The 19,941-nt window shown below is 44.4% G+C and overlaps 2 protein-coding genes across 3 annotated transcripts; one reads left to right on the top strand and one right to left on the bottom strand.

The window, feature by feature from the left end:
* Nucleotides 1–379: 379 nt before the first annotated feature.
* ttll4 (tubulin tyrosine ligase-like family, member 4) lies at nt 380–9,741 on the bottom strand. Of its 2 annotated transcripts, none has more exons than XM_076993793.1 (19): nt 9,583–9,741; nt 7,039–8,513; nt 6,594–6,679; nt 6,401–6,452; nt 5,314–5,432; nt 5,054–5,164; nt 4,792–4,868; nt 4,378–4,572; nt 4,189–4,271; nt 3,831–3,959; nt 3,582–3,704; nt 3,297–3,395; nt 3,055–3,189; nt 2,251–2,388; nt 2,023–2,119; nt 1,650–1,860; nt 1,378–1,448; nt 1,212–1,291; nt 380–1,103 (listed from the first exon to the last, which is right to left on the bottom strand). In XM_076993793.1, exons 2-19 carry the CDS (start codon nt 8,478–8,480, stop codon nt 905–907), a joined length of 3,447 nt encoding a protein of 1,148 aa, XP_076849908.1. In that variant the 5' UTR covers nt 8,481–8,513; nt 9,583–9,741; the 3' UTR covers nt 380–904. The 2 variants fall into 2 exon arrangements, with proteins under 2 accessions (XP_076849908.1, XP_076849909.1); XM_076993794.1 differs by having other exon boundaries at nt 7,039–8,519; nt 9,583–9,717.
* Nucleotides 9,742–12,205: 2,464 nt separating this feature from the next.
* LOC143498896 (uncharacterized) lies at nt 12,206–19,883 on the top strand. The gene is made up of 7 exons (XM_076993803.1): nt 12,206–13,037; nt 14,714–14,935; nt 15,189–15,359; nt 15,608–15,739; nt 15,969–16,138; nt 17,636–17,872; nt 18,006–19,883. Exons 1-7 carry the CDS (start codon nt 12,554–12,556, stop codon nt 18,180–18,182), a joined length of 1,593 nt encoding a protein of 530 aa, XP_076849918.1. The 5' UTR covers nt 12,206–12,553; the 3' UTR covers nt 18,183–19,883.
* The last annotated feature ends 58 nt before the right edge of the window (nt 19,884–19,941 follow it).

Below are 19,941 nucleotides of genomic sequence, written 5' to 3'. Positions count from 1 at the left end.
AACATTCTTTGCTTAAAAGGTGTCATACTCAGTTACTGGTAGCAGGAAAGTTAGGGTTTCGCCATGCCATTATAGAAGTGTCTATTTTTACCTTCTGTCATGATGAGTTACGTGACTTTTTGCTTCTGGCCTTCGCCTTACTAACCATCTTTCAGCCTGGCCCTGCCCTACAGCTTGTGGACAGCCTTATATGAAGAATCGGAAATCTAAAGGGACATTCCCCGTGATTGTCACCACAAACAAATCAAGCACGAAAACCTGCTGGTTTCCAAAAATAAATAAATAATTGCAGAACTTGTGTTGCAATCAATTATTGCAGTAGTATTATTTATTGAATGGCATAAAGTTTTTGACAGACAACATAAACCACAAAAAAAGACCACCGAAAGTTAATTCAAATACTTTTAATATGAAAATCCCAAACCAGAACAGCTATTTTCCATTATGTGAAATGCAAATGATAAAAGGAATTATTATTATTAAAACCTTTTCTCCCAAAATTCACCTGACTGTTAGCAGTACTAGGCCCCCGAACCGTAGCAGGCCTATGATGTAAACAAACATGAAAAGGTATCTGATTGGCTCATGCACACAGGCATGATTCTAGATTCGCTCCCTACAAGAGAACAAAAGCTTACATATATAAACTCTGAATGTGCACTCCAAAAGACTACTAGTCTACTATGCTCTCCTTAAAAAGCACACCTGTGGTCTTGGAAAAGGCAACGTCTGTGATTAAACAGACTTGGGTTTGGCCAGCAGTTTCTACTAGACTTTCATATCGGGTCCCTCTCATCCCTCCCAGCTTTGGACCTCACCCCCCCTCCAGAAACTCTGCTAGTGTGGGACTGGTTTTGGGTGTTGGTTGGAGGCCCTAAACCTTTGCTCTTCTAAATTCAGATGGCTACAGGCAGTCCTGATGAAACAGGCTATTGGGAACCGGGAGTGGGCTGGGGTTCACTGAACCCAGGAGACTCATGTCTGGAAGACTGGAGGTCAGTGACTTAACCTCAGGGTCAGACCAATCATCTTCATCCTCCTCCTCCTCTTCCTCCTCCTCCTCCACCACCATCTGTGCTCTCGAACTCTGACTCGCTGTAATACTGAGAGAGAGACAGAAACTGTGCAAGCTGAAGCAGATTTCAAATCACTTCAGCAAAACAAATGTGAAGATCTCAACAGGGGTGTGTGTGTGTACGTGTTGCTCATACCTTGATTTGGTTAGTTCTGTTTTGGCAGATACGACACTGTGACTGCCAGATCTGTATCCATTGTATGATTTTGAAGACCACTGGGAATCAAAATCACAATCAACAACTCTGGTGGTTCAGATAAAACTGAACTGCAGTACAATAACCGATCGTCTCAAGTACTCACATGATGCTCATTGTTATCAAGGTTTCCCAAGTGCACACGTTTCTGACACATACTCCTCAACAGTTCAATACCTGGACACAAATAATCCTGCGTTATTAACGGTCAACCTTTACGAATCCTCATGTATAGCATCAAAGCATCAAAAGGCATTCTGGTTATATATATTTTTTTAAGTCTCATGCTTCAAAATTCCAGGAAAACAGACCCAATCAACATGCACAGATCTGCGGTGGATAGGACTGTACAAAAGGACGTCTCCCACAGCCCCAGACCTTTGCTCCTGTCCTGACAGTATCTCTGCTCCCATTGGTTGAGGAGAGTGTTGAGGTAGCGTGGGTGCTCAAAGAAGCGGAGGTAGCGTGAGGAGGCGGGCGAGGGGAAGACGCGCTCAAACCCTCCACTGCGACTCAGCTCATCTTCACTCTCGGCTAGCACGCGCACGTCATCAGGGGTCAGCACCTCCAGAACGGTGGAGCAGAAATCCTACAAACGCAGCAGAGGATGACAGTGTCCACAACACATGGCAACGCTGCAATCTCCACTCACTCACCATCTCAGTAGGCAGTTAGCAAACGTGTTTATGCTCCATACTCAAAGTAGCCCTGGATTATGAAGCCATCTCCTGGGCTTAATGGATGTGGGTACCTGGTCCCCGAGGCACTGGGTGAGATAGAAGGCCCTTTTGACTTTCTCGTCAGCGGACAGGTCTAATCTCGATCCATCTCGCGCTGCTCCACACAAACTGAATACAGCAATGTAAGCATACTTGGTCATTACTACCAAGGCATTAAAAGGAATTAAAAAATACCAGACTACACAAACAGGAAACTGTGTACGAGTGTTTAAATGCTTGTGTGTAATACCCCTTCTGACCTGCTGGTGGAGCTGCTGTCACTGCTGTTGGAAGGACCGATGTCTTCTTTCGAAGGGAGCACAAACCCGGCCAGGTTCAGCACATCCCGGATCATCTGGCCCTTAATACTCACGTCCAGCGCACTGTTGGAGTGCAGGCTGTACAGGGAGAGAACAGCTTGGTAGTTCTCTAGGCCAGACACAACCCTGCAGGTGCTGCACACTGAAACCCAGCCCCCAACACCCCAATTCTCTACTCCAAATATTACCATGTATGTTTTGTAAAAACAGATGGTTACTTTAAGATATCTACCACATGGCTTTTAATTATAACACACCTGGCTTAACCTAAAAAGAGATCACAGGAATCAGACTTGCAATTTGCATGCTTAAATCACCACACTTGCTAAGGAAATCTCAAACCGACTGACATTATTATCCAAAAAAGTGTGCCATATCTAAAAACAAGCATCAGAATCGCTGTTTTTCTTAACCCATAATTTGGCACTCCAAGTGTCACTGTGAGAGTACTTATGACTCATCATTATCATCATAATCATCATCCTGCTCATCATCAACTTAAAAACACTATTCTTATTTCCACAGAGCATGCTCAAATCCATACTTTAAGCTTTAGCAAAATTGTACCCTCTGGATAAGAGCCAAATATAAGTTATGCCAATAAACCCACCCAAAACACCAACCTACAAAAACACCAAATGTCTTGGAATAAAGACTCGGCCACTGTGTATGAGTGCACCTCTATTCTCAGAGATCAATCTTAAGTGTACAGCAAACAGCAGTGCTTTTGTCAAAGCTTGGTACCTGGGTGAAATGTTGACCTCCAGAACCCATGGCTTTAGGTTTTCATCCAGCATAATGTCAAAGCCAAACAGCTCGTGGCAGCTGTATGGAGAGCGTACATTCATCTTCAGCAGGGTGTTCACATATGGCTCTGACCTGCCAACCATGAGAGGACACGATCACACCCATCAAACCAGACACAGCGTGCGAGTTAAGCACTTCAATCTGATAACTACGACGTGTGCCGCGCCAGACCCACTCACGCGATGATGGTCTTGATGACCATATCCTTAATCTTCTCCCAGATAAGAGTGGTGTTGATTCCTCTGGAGCCCATGTAGTGCCACAATGCCTTCAGCGCCCTGCAGGCAACAGAGCTGCTGTTTAATGACCACCCTAGATCATGTTTGATGGTCACTGTTAATAGTTAATATGAAGCTATAAATAGGACATGCTGATCTTGGATCAGCACAAAAAGGTCAGTGGGGGAAAAACCTAATACATTTATGACTCAAACTTAGAATAAAAATTGGCATTTTATTAATCACCATTTGTGGCCCTGGCAGGCTTTGTCATCGCTGTTGGTCTGATACTCAGAGTTCTTTTTGTTCACACTGTAGTTTGTTAGATGCATGAACTTGTTGCTAAGAGTTTTCATTGAAGAGGAGTATCTGTAGAGAAGATCATAAACAAAATGTATCAAATGCTAATTTAATTAGATTCAAATTCACTAGGAGCTTTATAAACTAAAGAAAACCAAAGGATGGTCATGGATAACCTTCACTTCCTTTACTCACTTGCAGCTTGCAAAGCGCACAAGTCCGTCATTAAAGATGTAAACCCGGAGTGGGTCATAAGACGTCACGTACACATAGACCCGTAGGTCAAATTTACTGCCACTGATGAGGTAGGGCTTGTGTAGGTACCTGTGGGGGAGAAAACACTCAAAAACAGGAAGCCAGAGCAGCTCAACAAAGATCTATATCAAGAGTAATGATCTGCCCGCTGAGAACATTTGCGGTCAGGCGTTTTCTAATGGGTAAGGTCAGGCACTGAAATCTAGCTAAGTGCATTGGATAAACCTTCATTTAAAAAATGCCCATTGGATAACTTTTGAAAGACTGTGGTCTGATCACACAAGCCGTCAAAGCTCACTTTTGTACGAGAAGTGGCCTCCTGCGCGGTATTTGACTCCACTTGTGAATAACCTGTATGCCGATCCCTCTGGCTGACGCTGGCTGTGAAAACAGGCAAACAGCAATTCACCAGTGAGGATGATTATGCACAGAAATGATGTATAGAAGAGAAAAGCAGCTTCCTGGAGCCCGGCAAGTGCTGCAGTACCGGTTTGATGATCCATTTTTGCCGACCCCCTCCGTCCTGCCAGGCCTTTTTCAGAAGCTTCGTGTCCTGTGGAAGGACAAAGGAGTGTGGGAAGAAGCCAAACTCCTGCCTGCCAAAGCGCGCCTGCATCTTGGACAGGTTCCGCCACAGACGATCCTTCCGTCCGATCTGAAAGGACCCTGGAAAATGGTTCAGCTGCCAGGAAGGAACAGATGGATTGTTAAAACATAGAAAAGTGGACATTGAAAAGATGAGTACGGTTCACAGTCTGGAAGTAAACGGACAGTAAAACGGGTATTAACTTTAGCCTCAAGGTCATTGCATAAGTTCAAATCCAGTGTGCTACAGTCAAAACAACAAAAAGTCAATGATGCCTGCTGGCAGTTTTTTTGTTGACCTAGTCTGGCCCTTTACCTTCTGATACTCTCGTATGGTCTTGAACCCAGGTGACTTCATGTGGTGACCCCAGCAGCCCAGCCAGTCGTAACTCTCTGGAACAAAGCCTTTATATGAAAGTGTCTGCAAACTCAGGATAAAGTGAATCGCAATGGCTGATGCATGTACTGCTAAAAGCAGTCTGGTGTGTCTGCAATATGCCAGACAAGCTTAAAAGTTACATTTCTGTGACAAAGTTGAGCCCACAAAGAAAAAGAAGAAAAAAAGAATCTTGTCTTACTCTTGGTGACTTTGAAGTGTGACCTAGCGATGGTGTGCTTGACTATATTAGGTGTGACACTGCTCATCTTCCACTTCAGAAGTTTCCTCTGTTCCAGAGGGAGCGGCTCCACTGAAGGGCGCACAGAGAAAAACATGAAGCAGTCAATTTAACCACATTGTCTTGATTCATATTGCACAAGTATAGTGGAGTAATATATATGGTAAACGTTGATGGAGTTGGGGGGAAGATGGCAGAGTGAGTAAGGAGAGTGTGCTGACCCGTCTCACTGGCAGTGCTGAAGTACAATGTGGGGGCCATGAAGGGGAACAGGCTGCACACCAGGGCGGACTTCACCACCCGCTCACACCCTGGCTCAGGGCTCATCGGATCCTCAGTACTGTCACACACACACACACACACACACACACACACAATTACACAAAGAAACTAAGCTGTGACCTACATTAACAAACAAGTTTCAGAACAAATAATTACACATATGGCATCATACCGAAAACTACACGGATCATTAAACTTTTCAAAACACAAAGCCACTAAAAGCAATAAAATATGCTAGCTTTATTCTCAATCCAAATGTCTAAGCCAAAGTCAAAACAAATCCTCATCCATTCTCTAAAACTAGGCATGGTCTATCAAAATCGAACCTCAAAGCAACTGTTCATTAAAGATCAGTCAGAAGAGGCGACCACCTAAATTTGTTAGAAAGGTGTAAAAAAATATATAAATAAATTAAAAAACCTAAAACGTAACCCACATGACGGTCATGTAGGAAGACATGGCCTGTTTTGGCTCAGGGTTGAAAAAAAAAAACGAACAGACCATAGCTTTGAGTTAAGAGTTTGAGAAGAAAAAAAAACCACACAACTAACTAAACCTACAACTAAGTCAGTCATCTGCGACATCATCTCATACCAATAGTCCCTTGACATCCAGCACAACTGATCTACATGCTCAGGTTCCCAATACATAGGGGCACTTCCACTTTTATTACTGATTTACAATTGTGAGATGTTTCTACTGGTCCCTGTGTTTTCTAGCTTTTCATGCACAGCGGCCTCCAGAACTACAACAACAAAAGGTTTGACGGTCCTCTGTGTTTGCCATCGCCATGGTAATATAAGAGGTGTTTAGCAGGGAAGCGTGGTAGAGGCAGGACTACTGTAATGGAATCTACTTTAAAATAATGAGTACAACTCTGGATAAATATATATGTAGATGTTAGCATAGCTATTTAATACACAGTACGTGGGAGTAAAACACTAATCACACAACAGCAGAAACAACAGAGGAAGTTGACAGGGTAGATGCAGCAACACGTCTGTGCAGAAAAAAACGATAATTTACTTTGATGAGGCTGCCACAGAGGTCGCCGAGACATCTTCACACTCTGATCCATCTATGGAATAAAAAATAAATAAAATAATTTCCTCTCACAACATTATCAAAACAATGACAAGGCAGAACAAAGCCAAGTACATTCTCTATAATGAACAGAGGGCTAAATGAGTGTAAGTGTGTGTATGGAGGGAGCTGGCACCATTGTCATTGCCACTGCAGTCATTCTCCAGCTCATCTGGAAACTCCTCCTGCACCCCAACCTGCAGCACGGCAGCACTCTTCTGACTGAGAGACAGCGTTTTCAGTTATTAAATACGTTCCCTCATCACACAGATCAACTTAACAACAGTTCTAAATCAAAATCTGGGCTTATTGAAATAAAACATCAGATTTAATATATTAAAATATGTATTTGTGTGTACATATGCACCTTCATGACGTTACTTTAAAAGATGGTATTACTTGCCATGACATCAGACTGGCAGTACATTTCTCTCTGCTCAAACCCACTGAACACCGTGAGAAAAGGCCCATGGGCAAACATATATATACACACACAGCCAAAACAAAACAAATGTAATAAAGACAAAAAAAAAAAGAAAGAAAGAAAATATGTAATAAAGTTAATTTATGCCCATACTCACCCATTGACCTCAGGAGCATGTTCCTTGTCTAGGATGGTAGAGCAAAGGTTTGGGTTCTCTTCTAAGACGTGCTGAATGCCGTCCTTTGTGAGGTGTATAGAGGATATCTGATTTGTCACAGAGTAAACAGTGGGAGACTGAAGGGAGTCTATTTTGTGGCTGACCTCCTCTGGAATGGCACAAGTACTGCTCTGAGTCCCTGCATCACTGAGGGAACTGGAGGGGTGCTTTTCAGTCCTGGCATTTGGACAAACGGCGCTGGAAGCCATGTTAGACTCTCCATTACCGTTACTAAGGCAAGAGGTTGAGGATTTTGTTGGCAAAGTGGCATTTGCGGTTGTCCCTGTCTTCCCAGCACCTGTACTTCTTTGAGGACCGAGGCTGGTCCTTGGCGGTGTGCTCATGCCATTTATCATCCTGTTTCGCTCATGTGCTACACTTCTGCTGAGGTTTGGGACGGCCGTAGTGAACTCGACATCAGAGCTGAGCTTCCTCACTCTCCGAGGTGCTTCACTGGTGCCCTGCCCCACACAACATTTCACCATATGTGCGTTCTCTTTAGTGTCCTCAGGCACAGTCTTCTCATACTGGGGCCACTCGTGAGTGTCTAAGATGTGGTTCAGAGGTACATCTGTGCTTCTGTGCTCCGAAATCGGGGATTTAGCCGTGACCCCTGTGCAGTCTCCCTTGTCACCACTATTACAGCGAGAGACAAACAGAACAGTGCTGTGCTTCTCCACATCCTTTGCTTCTCCAAGTCCCTCTAGTCTGACATTCATAGGCACTTTGGTGGTGGATGGCTGAATGACCCCTTTGCTGCTACTTTTGAGCGTGCTGTCCGTCCACGGATAAGACTGGTTTGTGGGCATGTTTCTCTTGACTATTACAGATGGCGTGCGAGAGGAGGTCTTTGGAGGAGACGGACAAGTCGGATAAACAGAAAACTGGGTTGAGGAAGACCTCTTCCCTAAAAGTCTAGACCTTATGCCGAGTGGGTTCAAGTGCCAGTGTGGCTGATAGTTTTGGACAGTTGCTTCCAGGCAAGAGGAGCTATGGTAAGCTGTAGAGGAGCAACGGATATAAACTGAGCTCTTTGACACCACGTTGGCAGCTCTTGTACCAATATTACCAAGACCATTAGGAGGATGGACACCTGCACTTCGGTCACGCACAGCCCTTGACACAGTGGTATTTACTGCAGGCACTGATGTATAGGCACGCTGTGAAGAGATCCCTGAGGTATGGAGAGGCTGATCATATGCCACCGTCACATTAGGCAGCGATAGAGAGTCACCGAGGGCTGCAAGATGATGCCTTTCCCTCTCAATGAAGCCGGAAGACACACGGGTGTTGAATGTATGCACAACTGCAGACTTAGCTCGAACAATGAGGGCGGACCGAGACGCCCCACTCCTCAAATCTTCAGCTCCATTGGAGGCCATGAACTGCCATCTTACACTCCCCTGGTGTGGATTCTAAACCTCAAAAGAATTTAAGAGAAGCAAAAGTTTTTCTATTAGAGAGGAAGTCAAATCGCAAAATGCTATGGAATTAGATGTCTAAAACCGGGAACAAACCCATAAAACTTTCAAAACAATTATATAAATGAAATCCTACTCAATCTAGTTTTTCAGTTAGTTTTGTCAGTTAAGTTCCCTCACAGTATTTGAACATAAAAACTAGCTCATGATGCCAGTTTATTTGGTTGTTTAAACTTATTTTTGGTTGATTAAATAACTTTACGTTCTCATTTAAAAGTTCAAAGACATTTCACAAGTTGTGTCAGCTAGCTAGCTATAATACTCTAGTTCGCCAACATGCCATTAGCTAACTAGTTACTATGTCTAACGAAATTCATAGACCTGATTCTAAATAATACGCAGCTATGTCAACCTGCTCATTTTAGGACTTGACAGCGCTCATGTTTTTCTCCTACGCGGGACCGAGCACTACGAACCGGCCATTCAGCTGAGTCAGCTTGACAGCACCGTACCGGCCATGTGGTACTAACGCAGCTAGCGGTGTTCTGGCTAGCTGGAGCGTACCCGCTATAATGGTGACACTGCCTAGCTAGCGCTCGCTTCTCCGGGTAGTCGCTTAGCCCTTTTAGCTCGGCTGTTCAAACCTAGCCAAGTAGCTAGGTTAGCCTAGCCGGCTGTTCAAACGTAGCCAAGTAGCTAGGTTAGCCTAGCCCAATGTTCAAACCTAGCCAAGTAGCTAGTTTAGCTACCTAGCCTAGCTATCCGAGCACTACTAAAAGAAGACAACCCCATACAGTAAGGCTACGCAGGACACTTTGGTTGGCTGTAGTTTGTATGTGACTAACCGCTGGAGCACTGGGACACATCCTGTCAGCTCGCTAGCTGATTATGAGCGCTATGGATTAGCGTAGCTAGCGAAACAACCCGGGCCCTGCGTTGCACAGACATGCTACGTTAAGTTAGCTAACCCAGATTTTGTCCTTTAAAATCCTATTTTTTACCAAAGCGACGTCATAATTTCATACAAGGGCTGCCGTATGCGACTGTTCACACCGTGTCTTACCTCAGAAAAATGACGGAAATAAATGTCCGTCTACATTACGGAGCGGTGGCTGGACGCGGTGCCTTTTCATGGCTAAATCTTAACCGTCAGTCCCGCTTCCGTCGCAGGCTTCTCCCTGTCTCCTAGCAACCGCTTCTCCCCGGACAGCATAGCGGGCAATTCACAGCACTGAGACTTCTGCTATATTATTATATTATGAATCAATCTTCTTCACGCTCATTTTAAATAATTTACTTAAAATACGATTAATGGTGAGGTGGAAATAAAAATAAACGAGACATCCTCAAACTTATAACATGAAACAAGTCTTATATAGGTTATGTTTGCAGACTAAACAGCACATGGCTGCAACGTCCCCTGATAATCAGATGAATGTGTCTGCTGTAGACCCGACAAAGCCAATGTCCTTGTTACAGAACTTTAAAATGTAGAAACCCAGTCCTACCATTTCGTATGCATTAAGAATTAAATATGCATAGTCACAGAGGACATACAGCTCAAACTGGGGCCATGCTATGCCATGAACGGACGATTAAGTAAAAAACTAACCTACTCTCCCACCTCTGAATGTATATCCGAACCAATCACTGTTCTTTTCAAATAAGTGCATAAAACACACTCTCGCATTCTTGTGTTGGTTTGCTTTGCCTAAAAATGTGAAAAAAACATACATTGATTAAAGCAATGGTTTTTCAGTTGACATGAGATACTAACAGGATAGGATTACTTTTCAATTGCTGTAGACATACTGTGGTTACACTGTCATGGAAAGTTGCCTGAGGGTTGCACACCCTCCCAAGTACAATATACATTAGGGCAGGTGAACAGATCTAATCTTGAGTAAATTAATAATCTGATCTAGAATAAATAAATCCAATTTAGCGTATAACTGATATAAATACAGAGATACTAAAGGCTTTAAAACACATTTCAGAGGTTGCACATCCTCTTTTTTATTTGCGAGCTTCAATTTTGTTGTATGGAACATATAACATCTAGCCACAAAGTATTTGGGAGGTCATAGGATAAGATGTTTTTGCCTTTGTTAACTCTGATTGAGTTATTTCATAAAGGTTAATTAATGATACTGAACTGGACAGTCATATGAGACAACCTCTCTACTCTTTACTCTGAGAGACAACCTATATATGCATGCAAGGAGGATCTTATAACTGTTACCAAACTCCTTTGCTAATATTATGCTTCATCTGTATTGAATGTGAATGTGAGAATTGCCATCAGCTCAGGATGTTTTATTTAGATGTAAAAGCTTTTTTTTTCCAAGATGGTGTTGACAGGTTTGATCTACCACCCTTTGGAAAAACAGAAAAACCTAATCATCGGCACTCCTCAGCAACTGGGCAAAACAAACAACATATCAAATACACCCCCCCCCCCCCACACACACACACACACACATACACGCACGCACACACGCACGCACAAACACACACACACACACACACACACACACACACACACACACACACACACACACACACACACACACACACAAACAAACACTCACACACACACACACACACACACACACACACACACACACACACATATGCTGTGTTTTTCAGGGTGCATCGCATTCTAACGTCTGATTCACACATGCTGCTTCTGTGGGTTGTGAGCAAAGTCCAAGCACGAACGATACTGATCGCACGCCTACAGTATTTGTGCTAGAGTGCTGCTGCCATAAATAACCATAGCAAATTTAGCACGATAATAAACTAAAAAAACATTCTGTAATTTTGCACAAATATTCCACGCTTTGTTTTTATGTTTTGGATTAATATTCGGAATTTTCTGACTTGCTATTAGTCAATTTCTAAACCTAATATCTAAACCTAATATCAAGCCTGTGGAAAACGTAGGTTTTAAACAAACATTAAATAGCCTGGAATTGATTTACACATGCAAATTACTACATAATTATTGTTTAGGCGTTTTTTCGTTGTTCTTCTTAAATACCCCACCGCTCCAGAGCAGCGTCTGAATTTTACTTTCCGTATCAGTAGGCAGCATATGAACCAGGCGTTGTGCGCGATGTAGAGTTTAGAGAGTCCCAGGAGACATTCATTAACTTACTGGCTTATTACACCAGCATGTAATATAACAGAAAATAAATATACGTTTATTTTGTCTACATAGTGTCTACATTACATTAGCTTATAATATTTGTAATTAAAAACACATTTAAATCGTGCTTAGCACGATCTACTACAGGGGTTATTGCACCCTCTGCTGGTTCTGGTCAGGAAAATACGGTCGTTTGTCACGTAAAATCTTTTGTCCGGTTATTTAGTCCCACCGGCTGTGGTATCGTCAAGAAAAATCGAATATTTCATTTAATTAATATGTATATTTTTTATTAAATGATGACTTGCACTGTTTACATGCAAACGTTTAGTGAACGAAAAAGTCGTATTAACATTTCTAGACACTTATCGGTGTCATTTTGAAATCTATTCTATTTTAGTGTTTTTATTGTACCTAGGTTCTCTATATCCTCGCCCAGTTAAATTGCTGACTCCAGAAAACTCCACACTGGTCCTGCTCTGTTCAGTTCAGCGGATCTGAACACCCCGGAGTAAAACCACGTGTGTGATGGAGTTTGAGTGACAGGTAGGATGATGGTCGTGGTCCCCTCTCCCCTCTCCCCTCCCCTCCCCATCTCCCTCCCTCCTCTGTTTACCGGCATGTCAGCGCCTGTGGGATGGAGTTACTGTTGCACATTACTTCCCATCTGGATGCTGCTCTGACACTTTGATGTCCCATTTAATGAAGAAGGCTGAATCCATTCAACTTAATAACACAACCCGTAACCGTCGACTTTGTGTCCGGCTGACTTATTTGCCTAGCTGCAGAAGTTGAACATTTTACGTATTTAAAAGTTTGTTAAACTGAACGGACACCAAAGCCGACCGGGCTAGAGGTTATCATCGTCGTGACCAGCCAAAGCATGAAGGTCCAGACCGTGTACTTTTCCTTTCTGGTTTTTGTGCTGCTTATCGGGGGATATCACGGTACCCAAGTAAAGTTCGGACAAGTGGACCGTTGGGTTAAAGCTGGTTTTCAGTACCTGAAGCTCAACTTGTGCCGGAGGGTGTCTTTATCGGACAGCGAGTGCAAAAGACTGTCGCACCTCCACCTGAACGGGGTAGTAGTTTACGTTTCCGAGACCATCTCGGGGAAAGTGCTCGCTATTCTGCCAGATTCCTATTCAACTGGGATGGTGGCATCAAAACACACTAGTTATGCGCTAGGTACGGTTATGGATGAGAGCAAAATCAACCAAGAGTATTTCCCCGGGACAAGTGCACACGACGCCGTCCTTGTTCTAGACCCCAGCCCGGAGGAGAGCTTTGGACACCCAGTTGTTCTTTTCTATGTAGATTTCAACGTGACCAAGAAAAAATGTGGCCATATGGATGGAATTTATTTAGGTAAGTGACATTTTTGGTTTTTAAAGAGAAACTCTTTGGGTGGGGGTGTGTATATATACACCCGCAAGTTAAAAGTTAAAATAGATTTCTAACTTGCGAGTATATATAGATATATATACCCGCAAGTTAAAATAGATTTCTAAATAAATGATGTAAGCAAATGTACGCGTCTACATGGTAGGAAGAAGCTGTAGTGAAGCTCTTCCATTCACAGGCAGAGTTGCTGGATGTATAAGAATACATGTCCTATTATTACCTTCTTTTTATAGCATTCGTCTTTTCATAGCAGGAAACAATTCAATTTGCGTTGTTTATGTACATGTTTTTAACATCTGTTATCATTTTGGACGCGGATATATAGTGACTTTTGGTAGAACTGAAGACACGTTCGTTTGAATTTGGGGAGGTGAAAAGTAATAACACGTGCTGGCAACAAGTTCACAGACCGCTTAGGTAACATGACACAGAAGACGGATGAAAGAAAGTTACAGGAGTAACTCCCCAGGAACGGTCAGGCCCCCGTCCCCCAGCAGATATACTGGAGGGGAATGAAACTCTCAGCTGAAAGTCATGCAGTAGCAACAGGAACTGTCAGTAATTCATGGTGTGGTTTCTGCCGTCAGCGCCCGGCTCAAGACCCAACTCGCCATGTTCACCAAAGTCCACTCCAGTCTAAGCTTGACCCGCTGGGATGCTAAGCTATATGAAAATAAAGTGGACATCCTTGTGTGTATTCAGTCACATTTTAAAACATTAGACTAAAAGACACTGCATTCAGGTTTTCAAGTAGCCTATTAATTAAGATCTGACAGCCTGATGGTGATAAACTATCGAACAACTAAACTTTACCACAAGAGGCATTTATTGCATTAAGTCCTCAGAAAGGAAAATTTACAGAACTTTAAGAACAGGAAATAAAAAATAAATTAGGGAGGTCTAATAATTACAGAATGTGCCAGAAATAATCAAAGTGAAGGAAAACAGCTCTAGTTTAAACTCCAGGAGGAAAAGCATATTATTTGTCTTGCATTTCATTCAGCAGAGCCTGAATGTGAAAACAACTTTGGGCCTGAATCTGTCTGAGCTTGACCATCTAATCTGAAGATGGTCTAAAGAAGACAGAAATTTACTTTAATCACACGTGTGACCCTCCCAGGTGTGATTGTAACGGGACCAGAGAAGATACGTGGCTAACACGTGAGATGGAGACACTACGTCTAGCACTGTCCTAGCATGTCCAGGAAACATTTAATTGTGACAAGGGCAATTTCATTAGTTATCTGGAATTAAGTCAAGTAGATATATAATGGTTTCTGATTAGTCGATTTCTTGGTCCAGCTGCATGGTCCAGATTCCTCAGTCCGAGTTACCTGAAATAGATGGAGGCTTCAAGGCTGCTGTAGCCCTGTAATCTTCTCTAAACTACTGTGTGTCTGGTAATTGTCCAGAAGCAAGAACTGGATAAATGGTAGACTCATAACAGATGGTGAAAGCAATACAGTCTTAGCTAGAGCAAACTTTTACAAGAATAGCCCTGCTTAGACACCATTTCCTATATTTTCGATAGATTTCAGGCACATCCATACAAGTTATAAATACAACTTTCAAAATGTTCCCACCTTCTCTATGAATCAAAATAGATGAGTGTAGGCATCTGTTTGACTGCTGTTTTGCAGGAGAAGAGTGTCTGACACTGGCCCTAAAGACTCGCTGCCAGAACCAGCTGAAACGGAGGCGGAGCCGCAGTGAGCGAATGGCAGGCCGGGCCCGGGTCCGCCGGAGCCCCACGTCCAGAACGGGTCGCGTGGAGCGCAGCGGGGGCCTCTGCGAGATTCATTTTCTGCCCCTAGTGGTGGGAGTGAGGGACAGCAACCGAACCCAGCGCCTACGCTGCGTGGGTGGGTCGATGACTGAGTGAGACAGATTTCCAAACACGGGCCCCATACAGTGTATGCCTGGGCTAAATAACACTGCCAATGCCAGACGTAATTGTTATTCACAACACTGAGCATAGAAATGGAACGCTTTTTACTCTGGGTGATTGTGGCTGGCTTTAGGTTTAGATGTGTTTCTATATGTAGACAGTCTACCAAATCATTTCCAGTGCACGAAAAAGAATCACGTCTTTCTTGTTGCCACCTCTGTAAACAGATCGTCCTGAGTTTGCCAAATGCCCACAGCCCTTGCCACTCACCAGTCCGAGTGTGCCCGTCTCCAGCTGTGAACTCAATAAAAACACTCGCCGGTGCCATCACCAGCCCCTCGCCACACACCTGTCCTGCCGCCTCTACCAGACATGTGACCACGCCGTTCTGCTCTCAGGTAAAAAAAAACAAACAAACAAACAAAAAAGTTAAGATTTTTCTATTGTTTCTGTACTAGCCTGCTTTGTAGCACATATTGACCCATAATGACCAAATCTTGGTTATATGTAGTACTTGGTCGACTTTGACATTGTTTATTTATTACCTCACAGAAACCAAGCCCATTGCTAGAGCCAGGGTGGAAGTGCTCTGTGGTGAGACTTCTCAGGCTGAGTCCTCTCTGTCTCTGGTTGCTTTTATGTCCAGGTGGCTGGCAGGAGCAGATCACATACCAGCGGCATGTGCAGAACTTGTTGCTCTTCTACCAGATGCTGAGGGACAACGGCTTCCATAAGGATCACATCAAAACCTTCTTTGCTGGAAACGGACAGGTAGCAGGTGAGATCTCAAAGCCAGAGTGTATATCTGCGGTATGCTATAGAGTAATGGTATTCTAAATATCTCCAGGACTTTGCTTTGTTTAAAAAAATCCTTTCTATAATCACATTTTGAGTGTCGCACAAGCACTTTTTATAGGATAGGCAACTATCACCGAATGCGACAAAAATTGCATTTCACGAGCTGTGCCTCATGTTTCAATCCACCGCTGTGTTGCACACTTGGGCAGCTAAAGAGGCAGAAGGGATGTACCCAGCCACCGAGAAGGACGTGATCAGGAACCACATCTCCTACGTCTGCCGCAAGCAGCACTGTGCTGACTCGCTGGTCCTCTACCTAAACAGCCCCACGCGCAACGATGGAACCATGCTGCTCTGGGATCGCAACAATAACGGCATCGTGAGTGTGCATGACCTCTCACCCCCCACCCCCCCACACCACCCCTCTGCCCACGGCTCCGGTGCCAACAGGAATTTAAAAACAAATGGGCCGCCCAATGTTGAAAGTGTTTCTGTTCAACGCTTCTGTATCTCCTACTCCCAGAGGATGACACCCACTGAAACAAAGACCTGCCTTCTTCTTAGAGCACTTATGCCTAAGGTATATGACAGGTGCTGTTAAAGAACTGCTCCGCGGTGCTACGACACCGTGCTGCAGTAAACAGGAGATCAATAGGCAGACGTCAGGAATGCAAGAAATATCATCCCTTATCTTCCTGTTAATGAATCCAGCGTAACCCCATCTATAAATCGGCACAGCCAAACCACTTCAAAGTGCCTGTTGTCCAATCAAAGAGGCACAAAGGAGGGCACTTGTTGACAGAAGCGGAGTAAACGCCTCCTTAAAGTCCCCTCTCGCCTCCTTACTGCCTTTATTGACTGGAGGGAAGGGGGTGGGGTGGAGGGCCCTGACTCTGCTGTTTGGGAGCTTATCTCTTTGGCCCTCATATTTGCACTTGTTCTCAGTGCTGCTGGTGATTAGGACGACGCGCTTTCATCAGAAGCATCGTTGTGTGATGTCATCCGCTCAGCTAATACACATTAAAAAAACTGCAGGGCCTGATCGTCCTCATTTTTTAGATGTCAGAGAAGTGTAGTGCGAGGCACTTTAAGCCCAAAATCTTATTAAGGTTCAGGAAGACATATCCCCGTCTTAGTCCACAATAGATCTGCCAATCCTTCAATAAAAGAAATCCTGTCTTTCATCCATCACTAATGATCTCAGTTCTGACAGCAAGGAGACATTTAATTATATTGGCTTTTAAAAGTACACTCAGTTGACCCCAGTGAAATCCCACCTTCCTCTGCTCAAGGTGGTGGGTAATCCTGGCCATATGCTGGACGCCGGACAGGCGGAAAGGCCCAGACAGCATGGTAAAGCCCTTCCTTCTGTAACAATAGGCACAGACTCTCTGGAGACAAATGCAACAACCTGATCCCCAGACAGGGACGGGAGTGACAAAGACGGGGGGTTTGAGAGACAAGGACCACACGGGATCAGGACCACCAAACGTCCTGCTCCCCATGAGAAAGCAGCTCCTCTTGCCTTAAGGGGCCCTGCGAAGGGATTGCTGGTCTTATCAAATCAAATGGCATTTCCACTTAAGCTAAGTCAATTCTGATATTAACACAAATCCTCTCCAGTATAATTCTACTGTAAATTTGCCCCCTAAAATCCCAGGAACAAAGCCTAGATTATAGATTAGGCTTTGGACTTAACGATGACCAATCTCTACCAAATTCGGTACACACGAGAAGAGCCGCTCTGAATTAGCATACAAAAGGTAGGTTTATCACCGGCACGTTCTGTTGACGTGGCTTAAAAATGTTCTACTTTCTGGACTGTCCGAGCCCTGCAGCTCAAAGGTAGCATGCTGAGCTGTGCGTCTGTCTGCAGGCAGACCTGAAGGAGCGCTACACGGTGGGGGAGCTGCTGGCCGACCTGGCCGGCTGCAAAGCCAGTCGAGTGCTGCTGTTCGTGGAGCAGAGCTACAGCGGGGTGCTCGGCAAGCGGCTGAGAGGCTCCCCCAAACACCCCAACGTGGTGCTGCTCAACGGCCCGCCTTGGGCGGAGGAGGCTCGGGCGTGGGCCTCCCTGCACCCGTCCCACTGCCTCATCGACCACCTCAGTAAGGTATGTCCACGTCTGCCACGGACCGGGCAGTGTCCCTCTACTGACCGATCTCATTTATTTAACTCCTCTTTCCCTAACTCCTCTGTCCCTAACTCTTTCCCTCTCTACATGGCTCTTTTCTGTCTTTCACCAGAGCGCCGTGATGCACGAGGCAGGCCTGCTGAACGTGACCCTGGCCGGAGCTCCTTGCAACTCCACCCCTCCTCTCTCCGAGGCTGAGGTGAGGAAGGAGTACATGGGCTGTCAGAACCTGCCCACGGCCCTGTGGCACCAGGGCCGCCACAAACCCCACGACAGCGAGAAGAACTGAGAGAGAGAGCACAACTTCCTCCTGTATTCCCCACCCCTCAAATCCAGCACTCCGATACCAGTATGTCAGATTCACACTGGGGGAAACAGACCAGGTGATCTCGGCCCTTAGTTCTTCTCTGTGACACTTTGTCTTCAGCTGTAATCCTAGTTCCAGACAGTTGCGTTAGAAAGCCATTAGGCATGAATAGGAATAATATATACGACCATTTCGCATGCCCAATTCAGAATGTGATTTAAACAGCTTTAATTAAAGTTACAGTAGCTGATCATTTAGGCTAATCTTAGCACCCGGAGTTCAACCTCTCCCTTTAGTACTTTGCCATCCATCCAAATCTTTTCCCAAGGCCCCTCCCTCCAAAGATATGCATGTGTAGCGCTAGCTGACTCTTCAATGTGCTGCATGCATGTGCAAAAATAACTGACTGAAAGGAAGGACCGCCCCTTTGTAAAGACGTTTTCTGATTGGTTAAAGCAGCCGTACTGTGTTCAGGTCAGCTGCTGATTTCAAAGCCCTAGGCAGTCACAGAGTATTGTTTTTTTCCCACAGCAACTATTATAATGATCAGCTATCTGTATGTAAAGTCAGTTTAGCTGATACTTTCTCAAATAAAATCACTTATTGTAGCTTTAACTGAAGTGGTCCACCCATCTCAATGTATGGACCAGGGTACAATATGGGCAAAGAGTACCAGGTGAATGCAGACCCAGAGCTTAGTGCATGAGAGACAGTGGGAACAGAAGAAAGAAGAGAAACCGGATGCCATGTCCTCATTCTGAAGCCCAGCTCTCTTGACCTGCACTCTGCCGCCTGCGTGTCCCAGAACCCCCTGCTCTTTTCTGCGCCCACCGTGGGGGTTCAGCGGGTGGGCATCCTCGATCCCCAGATGGAGCTCGCTGCCTCAGGTCAGTGTGGGGGACACGTCCAGCCAATGAACGCCGGTGACAACAGCACTCTGCCACTCACCTCACACCTCATGCCCACTTATATAAGGACAAATCTACACCCTCCCCCCAACCCTGAAAAAGCAGAGGCCATGATTTTGTAATGAGGGATGTTTCACCAGCAGGCCTGTCCATCACAGAGCTGCTTCAGTTACTTTGGTCCGCTCCACTTCCTGTCTCTTACTGCCACTTCCTGCCTCTTACTGACCACTCTGCCATGGCCACAGCTGCGAGGCCCTCACCCCTGCCACTGGTCTGTAGGAGAAAGAGGTGGAACTTGAGTTAATGTAGCTATGCCACGGCTAACCACTGGGGCGCAAGAATGAACTTTCAAAAGAGTAAATGCCAGTGTAGGTTCAAACTTAGGAGTTGCAGGAAAAACCGACTTCTACACCTCTTCTACATGACAAAATGTTCATATTTTGACTCGTGATTAAGTGTCAGGTCTCTCTTTTTTCCCCTTTGTAAGAAATACTGTTAAACCCCATATTGTTAAATACTGTTATGTTCTCGGTGCGTTACCACTAAAATAGTTTTAAAGGCAATATATATGTCTGAAAGGCAGTTAAGTGAACAAATGCTCTTTCTTGTATAGACCAGAAAGGTGTTTTATTTTGTAAATATCTGTCATGCTCTGCTAAAAAAAATTGTTTTGATGTCAAAAAAAGGAAATAAATATCCCAGTTTCTGTTGATTGTTAAACCATAGCATGTGTTAACTGATGTAAATACTCAAAATAAATTAACTTTTGTACATATGTTATGCGCAATTAATATTTTCAGATGTGTCACTTTCATTTCATTAAACGAATACAG

The sequence above is a fragment of the Brachyhypopomus gauderio genome, unplaced genomic scaffold (assembly GCF_052324685.1).
Source record: "Brachyhypopomus gauderio isolate BG-103 unplaced genomic scaffold, BGAUD_0.2 sc122, whole genome shotgun sequence".
Lineage (NCBI taxonomy): Eukaryota > Metazoa > Chordata > Actinopteri > Gymnotiformes > Hypopomidae > Brachyhypopomus > Brachyhypopomus gauderio.
This window is presented reverse-complemented; position numbering and strand designations above follow the sequence as displayed.